At 34.8% G+C, this 14,736-nt stretch overlaps 1 protein-coding gene and 1 pseudogene across 1 annotated transcript; both read right to left on the reverse strand.

The window, feature by feature from the left end:
- Positions 1-2,282: 2,282 nt before the first annotated feature.
- Positions 2,283-4,214, reverse strand: LOC129894796 (eukaryotic translation initiation factor 5A-2-like; annotated as a pseudogene).
- Positions 4,215-7,735: 3,521 nt separating this feature from the next.
- On the reverse strand, positions 7,736-8,179 carry LOC129894797 (uncharacterized). Its single transcript, XM_055970432.1, has one exon. It carries the CDS (start codon positions 8,177-8,179, stop codon positions 7,736-7,738), a length of 444 nt encoding a protein of 147 aa, XP_055826407.1.
- Positions 8,180-14,736: the final 6,557 nt, after the last annotated feature.

Below are 14,736 nucleotides of genomic sequence, written 5' to 3' on the forward strand. Positions count from 1 at the left end.
AGATGTTAATTATCCCAAGTCCATGTGATGGTGTGAAACTAAATATAGTAGATGGGTTAGATGAAGTTAGTACTGACTCATAGTTTCAAAACTTCTCTATGTGATAGAAGGGCTAGGCCTTGATCTGTATTAGAATTGGCAGTGGACCAACTAAAAAGGATGAAAGTTAGGCTTGAACGACTCTAATGAGGTGAATGAGAATGATAAGATTTTTGCATAAGGTTTGGCGGTGAATCTCTTAAGAGCATGTTTTTTTCTTGTTGATTCCCTTATATTATGCGGTGGGTATCGAGTTCACCGATGATGTCTATCAGTACGTATTGTTTGTACTGATACTACTCTTGCTATGCCACTTAGCATAGTCTGATTGCAGGGCGGTGATGTTTCATAGGTAAAGACAAAGATGACTCTCCAACAGCTTCTACTCTTCATTTTGTACATTAAAGTTGAAGCTGTAGTAAGACCTTGTGATAAGAATGTGGTTAGCAAATCAGATGTTCAGTAAACATAACACAACTAATTATCCAGGACTATTTGAAGTGGGCATAATGTATAAATGAATGCAAATATACAAATTGTATGAAATATAAATGGATTCGTTTAAGCGTATTAGAGAATAGTCGGGTCAAAAGTATGATTTGTAGTACACCGGGCATACACAAGCTATTGTACGGTGAAGTGTGTGCAGAGTAGAAGACATTAGATGCGGCAAAATTGGAAGGATGTCTAGAATATGTATGAAACCGTAGAAGCAGTAGAGTAAAGATGATGCGAGGAAACAGAATAAAGCTTATGGGTCAGAAAGAAGTTTGATGTTGAACCAAATTAAGCCAGGATAGTGTGAATGTAAACTTATAAGGGAACGAAGGGGAGAATTATGAGGTTGACAGATTCTGTAAAGGGGGAGGAGGGGATAGGTGCTGGGTGATGGCAATATACAGTAGGAGACGGGAGAGATTAATAGATTTTATAACTAATTCTGTAGAGAGTTGGGGTGGACTAGAAAATAACGTCGAAGTAGAAGAATCTCAGAGTGAGCGTAAAATCAAAGCATCAAGAGTCGCTGCAAGGGTAAACTTTAAGGTAACAAAGGGGAGAATTACGAGGGCGACAGATTCCGAAAAGGATGAGGAGAGGACAACTATTGGGCGATGGGAATTAATAGTAGGAGATGGGAGAGATTAGTAGATTTCATACCTGATTGTGTAGGGATTTGGGGTGGATTGTCGAATGACGTCGAAGTAGAAGAATTTCAGAGTACCCGTAAAATTAAAGCGTTAAGAGTTATATACAAATGACGGCTAGGATTTTAGGGTAAGAGGTTCATATGCGGAGTGTGTAGAAAGAAGTGGAGAAGGCGTCGTTTGAGGATGTTGCAGCGTATAGAAATGGGTGTTGAAAATAAACGGCAATAATCAAGGAAGTTGAGGGAATGGGTTGAGAAAGCGTGTAAGGGCGTAGGCGGGTTGAAGATCCTCTTTTATATATATATATATATATATATATATATATGATTAAGAAATATTTTTGAGTCACTTCTAATATGTTAAAGATATTTTTGATCTAATAGGTAGAAGTAGGGGGAAATTTGAACTATTTCTACTGGTTAAGGACATTTTTTATCCAATGGGTTGAAAAGCGGCAAATTTATTGTAATAGGTGGTAAAAGAGAAATTTTTGAACCTTTTTCATTTTCAAAAGAGGAAAAGTTAGGATCCTTTTGGCAATAAGAATTATTCACTTTTCCGTAAATTGTTTTTTTTGCTTTATTTGAAAATCATTGTGTGGCCCTGTTTTCACTTTTTTCACTTTCACTATATTTTTTTTAATAATTTTTACCCTAAAATTTTTAATTTTATAAAAATAATCTCATTTAAATTATATTTTATGTTTTTTTTAGGAAAAGGACATTCAAAAAATAAAATATTATTTTTAAAAACCATAACCAAACATAACTCCTTCAAAAATTCCAAATAAAATAAAAAAATATTTGTAATAGTTCATAGTAACTTGTATCTAACTCCTTTGGGTATGATATCTGGACTTCATCAATATATATTACTCGTTAGGGCTGGGCGTTCGGTATTCGATTCGGTGTTTTTAAAGTTCGGATTCGGTAATCAATAATTCAAAGTATATATCAAATATCAAACTTTCAAACTTCAGTTCGGTAATTCGGTAATCGATAAATCAAAGTTCGATTCGATACGGTATTCGGTAATACCATATTGAAGTCGAAGTCCACACGGAATATGTTAGTACATCATATTCACAATAGCAATAATAAAAAATGTAAATATTTTTAATAACAAACTAAACAATGGATCGAATACAACTGAGAATACAATTGAGTCTCAAACTAGTTGTAAAAGATATTGGCAGGTAGAAAAACAGTGGAAGTTGTTGTTCCATTTACTACAACCCTTCAAAAATCATAGAAAAATAGAACAAAATAGTATGTGTATTAACAGGTAGCCTTAGAGAAGTAGTGCTCACACACTATCATCTTTCTTCATTATGATAACATGAACCACGTAATAGCAAACATCAGTATAGTAAACAGATATCACAGAAGCCGGCAATAGGCTTCAATTTACCTGGACATAGTTAAAAGGAAAAAGATGATTAGCACAAGTAAGAATATAAAAGGCAGAATTTAGCACAGGGTGCAAAGAAAGCATCAGCAGTGAGAGCATTTACCTTTGGGTGCAAAGCAATTACAACAAATGCAAATGCAAGAATCATGATCATAACAATGAAGAACACGTTCAGTCCACAGTCATGGCCAGAAGGATTGAACCACATAAATAAAATTCCTGAAAAAACAAATGTTGCTATGTAGCACATCACAGATACCACAAGTAGAGCGACATACCTGCAAAAGATATGTCTATTTAATAGACAAAATAAGGTCCGGGGGTAAAATAATTACAAAAAATAAGAAATTGAACCAACCACTTCTGCTCATCTTTTGCAACCCATGAATCATTCCACGAGTGTGTAGCATCTAATAATATTATTACTTGGATTAAGAAAAATAACCCTGCCCCAAATTTCGAAAGAAAACCTGCAAAGGCATAAAAATAGACCATTCAGATCAACTAAAACAGAAATACAAGAGAGCAAAAACTAAAAAGATGACTGTTGTGCTGAACAATGAACATTACAACTTTACAAGTCTTTTTTTTCACTTCAATTGTGCTGTCAAAAGCTCAAAGCCAATACTTTCTCTAGCCATAGCAGCATTTTTCTTTCTTTTATTTTCAACAGTGCAAATAACAGAGTTTATAATCTAGTGATATAAAAGTACCACATTAGGATATAATAATGTCTTAAAGCTTTGGCAGTAACTTTATGCTGCCGCGAAATAACTAATTCTTGATACCAATATCCTTAACGGAATTAATCTGCTCTTCGCCATCGCAGACATAACAAACACTACGAAATTCTTTCCTTCCTGGAACCCACTTTAACCTGCTTCAGCAGATTTTCACCAGTGAAAAGTCGAAGGCCATCCTTGGTGTTTCCACTTTCAGTAAGAAGAGAGACAAAACCATCTTCAGACCTATCAATCAGCTGATAGTCAATATGGTTGACATGTGGCACATCACAATTGTGGGAGGACGGAACAATATCTTCGAGTTTTTTTCCATTAAAAATATCAATTGCCACAAAGTGACATTTAGCATGTCCGTGCTTTCCAGTTTTTGAAGTGGAGACCTCAACAACCTTGCAGGGACGACCTTTGATAACGATGTAACCATTCTTACGGATGGTTTCAGCTTGCTGTGGGTAAGTTTTTGAGGCACCTGCATCTGCCTTTGACTCAAAATGGTGTTCTTCGTCCGACTTGCTTCTCTCTCTCTAGATTTCTCTCTTAGGGAGTTAGGGTTATTGCCTTATTGGGTTAGGGCCTTAGGAATTTCTGAATTTGGTCAATTGGTTATTGGGCTTGACTTAAATTTTCTTTACAATGGGCCTATAGCCCTTTAATTTTGGTCATTTAATTTCGGTATTCGGTATTTATCGAATACTGAATGGTATAATTATAAATACCGAATATCAAAATCGAAATATCGAAATGTTATATTTTAGTACCGAATACCGAACCGAATTACCAAATACCGAATACTGAAATACCGAAATAGCCGGTTCGGTTCGGTAATTCGATTTTCGGTATTTTATGCCCAGCCCTATTACTTGTACTGCCACATACACTTGCGTGTGTGTTGGGAGTACATCCAAATAAGTTTTTGACATTGTTGCTAGGGAGAAGTTGAACGGTATGTCAATAGAGAAAGTCACTAAAGTATTAAGTGACGTGGTGAGATATGGGCGTGATTAGAGCATCAATTTCAGAAAAGTAATGGAAGGAATCCTAAAAATTAGTAATAGAATACGGGAGTGCAGTTATTGCAGAGATATCTTTGCTGGATGATCAAGTCAATTGTGTCATGGACTAATGTTAAATTAAGCGTTATTTGAAAGGTAACCCAATTTGTAATAGTACTATAGCTTTTGATTTTTAAATTTCTTTTAGTATCATATTTTTTGTTATGTTTGTTGTGTAGATAAGGAGTAGCTAGTCTGAGTACCCAAAATTAAAGTTAAGGAGCATGGTTGATATTAAGCATCGCGTCGTGCAACCGTTGAAGTAAATTAGGAGAAAACATGCTATTAGCAAGGTCCTAAAGTGCCTCAACGAGTATTCCTAATCCTGGTTCATAATTGTTGTTATAATTTGTTTTGAGGAAAAAGTATTACTTTATGTGTGGGGTAGGAAATCTTTTGATATTTGTTACGTTAAGAATGAGTATGTCACATGACTTTATTTTATTTAAGTGACATATCTCATCCATTCCTCGATCTTTTTTTATGGCCTCGATTTTTTTTCGAGGAAGGTCCTTTAAATCGAATAAAATTTTTATTTATTTATTTTGGAGTAATTGCTTTATTTGTTTAGGAGAAAGAGAAAAGGTCCTTTTGACTTAGTTGATACTAGCATATTTAGGCATGATCTTGAGTAGTAATTTTATGTGAGTGTCTATGGATTAAAAGAATAGAAAACGTTTTGACACCTAGGCTCATAGTTGTGACTCTGTATTAAACTCTTGTTATATTAGTTCGTTGTGACCATGTCTGTCTTAGAAGTAGAATTAATTCATCTTGATCGATATTTGTGTCATGTGAGGTAAGGATTTTTGCATATTCTATATTTTGCATATTAATCTAGAATTTGCCTCGCATGTTATTGAAGCAAAATAAAGAGTGTTTCTCGGTTAGAATATGATAATAGGTTTTCTGTGATATGTTTTGTGAAATTTTAGTCTTGTCAGATATTATACCGATAGTTATCCCTTTTGTGTTTGTAGTCTTTCGTTTGGCAGTCGTATTTTTGCCCGATCCTTTTATAAATTCCTAATTTTTCCACCCTACTTTATTGAGCATTGTAGCTCAAACTGTGATAATTATGAAATCCAAAGAAAAGGTTCGATCAACTGTAAATAGTCACCAATGATCGTTGCATAGTGATGAAAAAGCCTTCTTATGAAATTTCAAGCCAGAATCTTAACTTTTACCTCTGTCCTTAGAACTGATGAAGAGGATTTCTCACAACAAAGACAAACATGATAACGTAAAGATGTTTGACATTCATAGATTTCTTCCACACCTTAGAAGCATCTATTTTTGTGGACACTAAGTTGAAATTACTCAATTTCGTCTTTTATCTTTTTTCTCTCCCACTACAACAAATAAAGAATTTTTAGCGATAATTATTTAGCGACAATAATTAATATTTTATTTATAATAATACTTTGTATAAATATCACTAAATGCTTTAGATACTCTAGATGCAATGACAATAACTCAATTGCCGCTAAATATAAATATTGTCTTTAAAAGGATAATCTATTGCCACTAAATATCTTTTTTGTTGTAGTGTCTTTACGTATAACAGTAGGAAATTGACACTAAAGAAGTTGTATAGGATAGATGTATAAAGCAATACTCTCTCAATTTCAATTTGTTTGTCTAGTTTTAACTTTGCATAGTGTTTAAGAAATTTAAAAAAAATTGAATTTTGTGGTTTTAAAATAAAGATACGCAAATATACCTAATGTTCTTTATATTGTGTTCTCAAACATGTCATGTGAAATGTTAAAATTAAAGATTATTTTTTTAAAAGAAAAGAGACCTTAATTATTTTTTAAACTGACTAGAAAGGAAAGTAAAACAAACCGATTCAAACGGAGGAAGTATTTGTATTAAAGACTATGACATGGATCTAAAAACACTTATTGCTAAAAAGGGCAAGAAAAGAAAATGATGATTCTATGTGCTACTGGACTTTCCTAATACTGCAAAATTTGTTGTAAAAAGGATGATAGATGACATGGGATAGAGAGATGAACTAACTGTATTCTGTATACCCTAAAATTTTTGACTTGATGAGGGCATCTAACAGGAACAAAAACAACTTCACCTAATTTTTGAACCTGCAAAAGGAAATGAAAGCATAGTGAACACAAGACGCAGTTTCAAAAAACTAGATTTTACATGAGACATGCAAAATGAGGATACTAGGTGAATTAAATTGGAGTTTATGCAGTATCAAATTTCTGTTATAACTTTGGCTAGCTAAGAGATGTAATTTGTGAACCATAGAAGATAAGAAATCATAAAATAGCTAATTATCAACCGAGCTGATGTGCTATAACGTACATTACATGTCTTCACACTAAGCATCAAAGTGATTATTACGAGACTTACAATATTTAACATCACACCATTACAGAAATTACAATGACAATCACCAAGACGAAAAATATCGAGCCATCACCGCATAGCAAATTATCAAATTATCAAATACTCAGTTACTGGTTCATTATACTAACAAATGGTTGCTAGTTAAACTGAGTCACGAATTAGCATTATCATATAGAGCCCGTTTGGATAGGCTTAAAAAAAGTAACTTTTATGTATGAAGTGTTTTTAGAACTTTGAAGTGCTGAAAGTTATTTTTATAAATAAACAGTTGAATGTTTGGATAAACGTGTTTATGCTGAAAATAAGTTGTGATGTGTTTGGTAAATAAGTGTTGTTAAGCACTTATTTTCTGTCAAAATGACTGAAATACCCTTAAAGCTGTTAACACCATAATAAGTTGATTTAAAAGATTTTTAAACTCTAAAGTTGATTTAAATCAAAAGTAATTTATAATGTAAAATCACTTCCACTATAAAATATTTATTTAAGTTATTTTTTTATAAATACATGTTACTTAAGGGGAAAATGTGGTATCATTCGATTATTAATTAAACATTTTTATAAATAAGTTAATTTCTTGCTGATCTATTAACTACTTTTCTTTCCATCGGCACTCACCCTTAGGGATTAATAATTCAAAATTTAAATAATATGATTTCCGATTATTGAAAAATAAAAATTGAAGACGAAATCAAAAACCAAAATGCAATCATTCAGATACTCTGTTTCCAGGTTCACAAAATATGATGGATTAATCTTGCATAAAAGGACCTTTGAAACCTTTTGATGTTGTTGTTGAGAAAAGAGTCTTTGGAAACTATTAAAGAGTAGTTGCGTAATTCGAATAAAATTTTTGCGAGGTCGAAAATGTGGCCAAGAATATTGGTGATCATATCTACAAATATTTTCAACCGAAACCACTCCACTATCAATACAAGAAGTGGAAAATATTCATATAATAGAGGCATCAAGCATTAGAAATATTACTAGCAACCATATCACGAAACCCCATCCAATAGACATCATTCTGTTCTCCTACATCTTCGACATCTACATTGTTATCTCTTGAAGTTGTGCCAATATCATTAGAATCAACCGATGGAATATAGCTCTCATTCTCGGCTGTTTGGAATGCATCATCCACATTGCATTTCTTTCTAATATAATTGTGAATGGCCATAGTAGCAAGTACGGTGTCCCTTTGTGTGTCAATGTGATAGTATGGCATGTCTCTCAAAATAGACCATCTTGCTTTCCAAACGCCAAATGTGCGCTCTAATACATTTCTACAAGAAGAGTGTAAATAGTTAAATTTCTCAATGCATCCTCTTGGCTCTCGCAATTGTCGAGTTGCACCGCGGCGAAATTCAGCTAGGTGATATCTTACATTATTTCCTTTGTATGGAGCCATGTATCCTTTCATGTGTGAATATCCTGAATCAACTAGATAATATTTGTTTCCGCATGGATGTGGAAAGTTGAGCTCTTCTCTAATAAGGGCCTCAGCAAATATACAACTATCGTGAGCTGCTCTTTCCTAGCCAGCCCATGCAAATGTAAAACACATATTAAAATCAACAACGGCAAGAATATTCTGAGACGAATAACCTTTACGTCTAATACATGTAAATTAAGAGAGATTTCTAGTATTATGCCATATTTTGATCAACTTGATGCAAATATATTAAGAAGGTTTAGAAGGGTATCAATTGAATTGATTGAGTCTCCAAAATTGTTGACGCACCCATGTCGGATCCTTCAAAAATGCACTACTTTTGGAGGATCTAACCTGCACCCATCAACATTTTTGAAGAGTTCGAGCAACATATGGCACAACGACAATGAATGTGCTACATTTGATGAAGGTTAAAAGTTGAAATAGTTTAGAAGATTAAAAAAAACTTCCACATTAACAGGTAAAAGTAAACTTTTACAAGAATTCACCATACATGCATAGTGTTGTATCTCTGCTTAGATGTAAGAACAAATGAGGTAGAAGTACCTACAAATAATCTATATTTATGAGTAGATTCAATTCTCTCCTCTTAAATGTATCTACAAACTAGCCAAGGCCATTGTATTTGAGTTTCAGAAAACTGGAATTTGGTAACATTATGTCTTAAACGTAATTCTTGAGTACAGAGGAATATTGAGACACTGAACATATGCTTCGGTTTGCCAGCATTAGACATGAGACATCAATAGTTGATTAATAAAAGCGTTGTGTAGAAAGCCGCTTGCCACATAGTAGACAAACATTTCAGTTTATCGAAGAAGCTGGAGATTTTTACCAACTACCAGCCTTCTGCTTTGTAGCAGGCCATTTCTTCATCAACTTATCCAAACCAGTTATGTCACTGCAAACTCCTTTGTCGCCATAGAAGAGATAGATTGAACACAACATTTGATCAAATTATGTGATGTTGATTTATTTAATATTTAATATTTAAACTACTAATTTAAGTAAGGCATGGTGTATTTTATTCTGTGTTAATTAGTTAGTATTTGTCATGAACTGTTTGGTTAAATGAAATTTAATACAGTTGGCCAGTAGCTATAACTAGTAAAGCATCTTAGTTAAATGAATTTAATTTTATATATTAACAATTTGACGGTAGGAAAAAAAAGTTTATTGTAACGACTAATTAGGTCGTTTTGAGTATTAGGAATTTTTAGTTCATAAAAGACTCATCCCGTAAATTTTTAATTAGGTATTTTGGATTTTTTTGATAATTATGGTTATTTAGTTGAGGAGAAAACTTCGATAATTTATTTAATTAGTGGGTTAAAGTGTTGATTTAATTAATACTCTATACCAATTATTAAAGAAAAAGGATAGGGTTTATAAATTTTTATACATAATTAGTTTGAAAAAAAAAGAAGAAGAGAATAGCGACTACGAACAAAAGCAGAAGCTGGAGAAAAAAATACGGAGGAAGAAAGAAAAGAAAGGGGAAAAGAAAAATAAAGGAGAAGAGAAAAATAGAAATTTTTATTCCAAAGCGTCAAGGTAATTATTCTCATCCTTTCCATTAAATTTTTATGTGATTATGAACATATTTTTAGGGTATATTGGTGGAGAAATAATGCTAAAATAAGGAAATATGACCCTAGGGTTCTTCACATAAAATCTTAATTTGGGGGTCGAATAACGATCCGTTTTAGCTGAAATTTGACATGTGAATTTATTTTATCATGAGTGAACATAATCGGAAAGAAAATTTCAGATTTGACTTCAATGACTCGGGATGACTTTTTGACCCAATTTTTTTATCCGAAAATAAATATAGCTATATGGGTGTCATTGGATTCGTATTCTTATGAAGATTATGTATTTGAACATATTTTGATCATTCGGAAGCGTTACGAGAGGCTCAAGTTCTAAAGTAATTATTTAATTTAATTGAGGTTTAACCCTAGTTTTGAAATTCATAAAATATGGGAGTTGACATGTTAAGTGGCATCAAGATTAGGAACGTGTTTATAGAATTGGGTGAGTTATTGGGGCTAGGTTAAACATATATATATAATATTGGTGTTTACGGATTAGTTTACTTATAAATATTATATTTTTGATAGATTGAGATTGGTCTGAGGCATTGAAGAAGGGAAAAGACATTGGTGGATGAGCTTGCTTTACTTTGGTTCTTCGGTTGAGTTAGGTTATGGTTTTTATTCTATATCATAGATAGACTCTTAATAGTGATTGATATTCATTGAGTAATGTGTGAAGTTTACTACGCATTTAATTATTGTGGTTTGGATGGTTGATATGTTGTTGTGATTGGTCTGAAATCCCGAGGCCATGAAATCCATAATCTTGAACTTGCCCTATCAAAAATGGTGCCTTGAATAAAGAAGGCTTGATGAAATATTGTTAATGAAGTGGAATGTAATCATGAAGAATGATAAATTAATTATATTTGGATCGGGTGTCACGTTCCGACACGGTATATTTGAATCTGGTGTCATATTCCGACACGGTATATTTGGATCGGATGTCACGTTCTGACATGATATATTTGGATCGGGTGTCACGCTCCGACACGGTATATTTGGATTGAGTGTCACGTTCCGGCATGGTAATATTAAAGGAAAATAAATTAAAATGACTTAATACTACCCAATCTCCAATAACTCATTTTCCAAAAGGGTGTGATATGGAGGCGTGAGTCCTCATGTGTGATCTTAATATTGTTGATTAGTTATGAAATTGTTCATTGTGTTGTCACTTGATCTTGATCTTATTGGTTGCCACCTGTTAAGTGTTACGGTTGATTTTCCGCTATTACTTATTGCATATTGATTCCTATTTTGAGTCGGCGATGATACCTACTCAGTACATGTTGTCCTGTACTGACCCCTACTTGTATCTTTTCTTGTTTTATTTTGTGGGGTGTAGCGAGTGCTCCACCGACTTCGACTCAACCTCAGCTCTAGTCAGTCTCCAGTTCATAAGATTTCAGGGTGAGCTATCCTTCTAACTGGCGATGGAATCTCTTGTCATGACATGGTTGTCACACCCCGATATCAACAGGGTGTGATGGGCACCCGACCCCGATACCTATGATCGATCAGTCCCCAGCTCGACCCGATGACCTAGGAGGTGAAATATGTTCCCCATCACTATCTGGGTGCCATTTACTTGTCTGTCCCTCGTCGTCTTCCTCGCTTGAATCCAAAATATATTGATATCCAGGAAATTCTTGGTTCACCGACGACCAAGATAGAGGGCTCGAATATATCGTAACACTTACCGTAGGAGCTGGCCTGACATAGTGTTCGGTCATAAGAGCAGCTGGCGTGGCTTCTAGAACCACTTTCCTAGTCATCAGATGCTCTTGGGGACCTGCCGTTGAGCCTTCCGAAGGATCGGTCTCTATAACATAATCAGGGTCTTCAGAGGGATCCGTCTCAATCGAATAACTGGGGCTCTGCCTACTTGGTCCTGGAGCCTGAGGTCCCATATGTACCCTAGGGACCTTCTCTGCACCTCCTATACTGTCTAGAGCTAGTCTCTTCATCTCCCACCACAGCCTGTACCCACCTGCAAGAAAGAGGGTCAGAAACAAGCTTCCCATAGAGGTCTGACCGTACATCTCGTAGTCCGTTAGAAGGAGATTATCCTGATAGACAGCTCTATCGCACGATCTAAGATAATAAAAGAAGATAATATCCTGAATGTCTTATAGACTCCTGTTTATAAATGTGGCCGGTTTCACACCCATAAACAAGACTCTACTAGACACGACTTTGCAGACAACCCTTTGACCGACCTGCTCTGATACCACTTTGTCACACCCCGATATCAACAGGGTGTGATGGGCACCCGACCCCGAGCTCGGAGCCGAGCGAACCCGCTGCTTCATAGCACATACTTAATCTATTTAGACTTTTACATCAATAAGAAAAAAAACATAGCTAAGCTTTCCGAATCTCTCCTCCCATAAAACTCGTGACATACGACATAATAATATATCGGCTGGTGACGCCGCTTACAAAGCTGACACTCTATACCCACGACTCTGTCTGCAAAGTCTCTAACTTCGAATGAAACATCATAGCGCATATACTCTGACTCGGCAGCACTCCAGGAACAAGTGGAGTTGCTAACCCCGCTGGAAAATCTTCTATAGTAACTTCTACTTGTCTGTGTGTACCTCGTGGCATGAAACGCAGCCCCCAATGAAAAGGGGGTCAGTACGAGTAATGTACCGAGTATGTAAGGCATGCAAATTAGCATAATAAAGAACATAAGGTATAAACAACCATATCGTAGAATCATAGAAATATAGTGAGATAAGAGAGTAACCTGTACATATGAGTGCTCTTTTAGGCCAGATGTCATGCATGCTTGTCTTATCATATAAAACATATCTTTTTCATATGCATAGAAAATAGAAGTCATATCACCGAACAACGTCGGCGTGCCTACATATTTCCCGCATCCGGGCATCCCGCGTCCAGGATGAAAATTACTCCAACTGATCAGGTGGGAATGCGTCTATAGCGCCACATATACACCTCCCCATATCCCCCATATACATATACGTATACATATACATATAGACAGCATGCACGAGAGCCCAATGAAAGTCGTATATTTATCGGAGTGACGGAAGGTCGGTAACCTCCGATTGTATTATAGACTAACCATGGTCGCTTTGTCTCACCTTGAAGGAACAATTATTATAGGATGAGACTATCAACGAAAGATAATATTAAGAGAACGTAGAATAAGGTCACAATCTCATAAGACGCCAAATCGTATACATATGCACATAGGACGAATTTTCAAGACTCATAGAATAATCGGAATGAGCTATGATTAACAAAACAAGATAAGAGTCATGTCAAGTACCTTTCAAAAATTACCATGGATTATATCAAAATAAAACTTTTGAAATCATATACGCGTATCTAAGCACGAGAAAATATCCTTTGGAAACTCAAGAAAATTGGTCATCCTAGTGGCTCTACGAATAAGACTTCCTTGAAATTGTATAAAATGCCATATACTTGTTTCATAAAAATCATGCCAAAAAGAAAGAGTAGCTCTATATATTTATGTCAAAACATGCCAAGAGAAAGAAGGGTAAACCTTACATACATAAAGCCGCTTTTATCTTAGCCATCTTAGACATATTCTCATCCTCGACATCGTCAATGTCGTTGTAAAACATATCCATCGTCATTGTCATAAAAGCTTGTAATATTGTAAACCTTTGTTTTGGAAAATCATAGACATTTTGGAAAACATTGACGGATTATAGGAAAAGTGGTCATTTCCTTGGGACCGTTGACACCTAACTTTTGGAAACAAAGAAAATATGGAAGCACTTATGAAACCATAACATCGGAATCATGCCTTGAAAAAGAAGGGTAAGCCTCACATACTTATACCAAAGACATGCCAAAAGAAGGAACGGTTAGCTTCACATACCTTGTCCGCTTCCTTAGTCACCACACCTAACTCTTGGCATTTCCAAAAATCTATAACAAGATTAATAAATGCCAACATTAGCTATAGGTATCCAAGAACCTCATTCTAAACTAGCATTTTGTCTACTGAAATTTCGACAGCACTTTCCCTGTAAATACACCACCTCCGAGAATTTAACTCGGCCAAAATATCAACAACACCCACAAGCATACCAACAACATTAACAATTATTACAAAACACAATTTACTCTAGTAGTCTTCTTCTTTTTCTTCTTTTTTCTTTTATTACATAAGGCCACAATTTCTACTCCAACTTCACACCTTCAAACTAATATCAACATTTCTTATTCACTTACTAGCTCAAGACCATTTCAACATAATTCGAAAGAAATTAACATTATTCCATACAATATACCAAAAATTCTATCAAAACCATAATCCACCCAAAACTTCTACAAACACAACGGAACTACCAAATCGCATTGTTTTCCTCCAAATTCATTAAGAATAACAATAATCCCCATATTAAAATTCCACTTCCATGATTTCATAAGACTATACTAAAATCACATAATTTCATATAACCACTTGTAACCAATTTCAAGGCCGTCTCGAATCGTTCAACTTTTACTTACACCATAACCGCCATAACGACACAACTAACAAGCTAAATAAAGTTCAACTCCTCTTCTTCCAACCATCACACCACATGGCCACACACACACACTTGCAAACCCATATGTTCACACACCCACATACATCACAATTACATGATTTCCACTTAATTCTATTAGCTTCAACACATAGATTTCTTCCATAACATAACAAGATAGAATTCTTACCTTTTCTTCAATTTTCGACTTGCCACAACCGTAGTTCTCTCGCTTACCCAATTATACCCCTTTGAAGAGGATATTGAACTTAGTAAGAATTTGAGAAAGACGAGATTTTTAGATCAAAATTGAAGAACTTGGCAATTTTTTCCCTTTTTGTCTCTAGCTTCGGTCTCTTCTTTTCTCTCTTGA

This window comes from Solanum dulcamara, chromosome 7 (genome assembly GCF_947179165.1).
Source record: "Solanum dulcamara chromosome 7, daSolDulc1.2, whole genome shotgun sequence".
Taxonomy (NCBI): domain Eukaryota; kingdom Viridiplantae; phylum Streptophyta; class Magnoliopsida; order Solanales; family Solanaceae; genus Solanum; species Solanum dulcamara.

Excerpts from the sequence above, each read along its gene's own strand:
- LOC129894797 (XM_055970432.1), bottom strand. The coding sequence starts at position 8,179 with ATGGCTCCATACAAAGGAAATAATGTAAGATATCACCTAGCTGAATTT.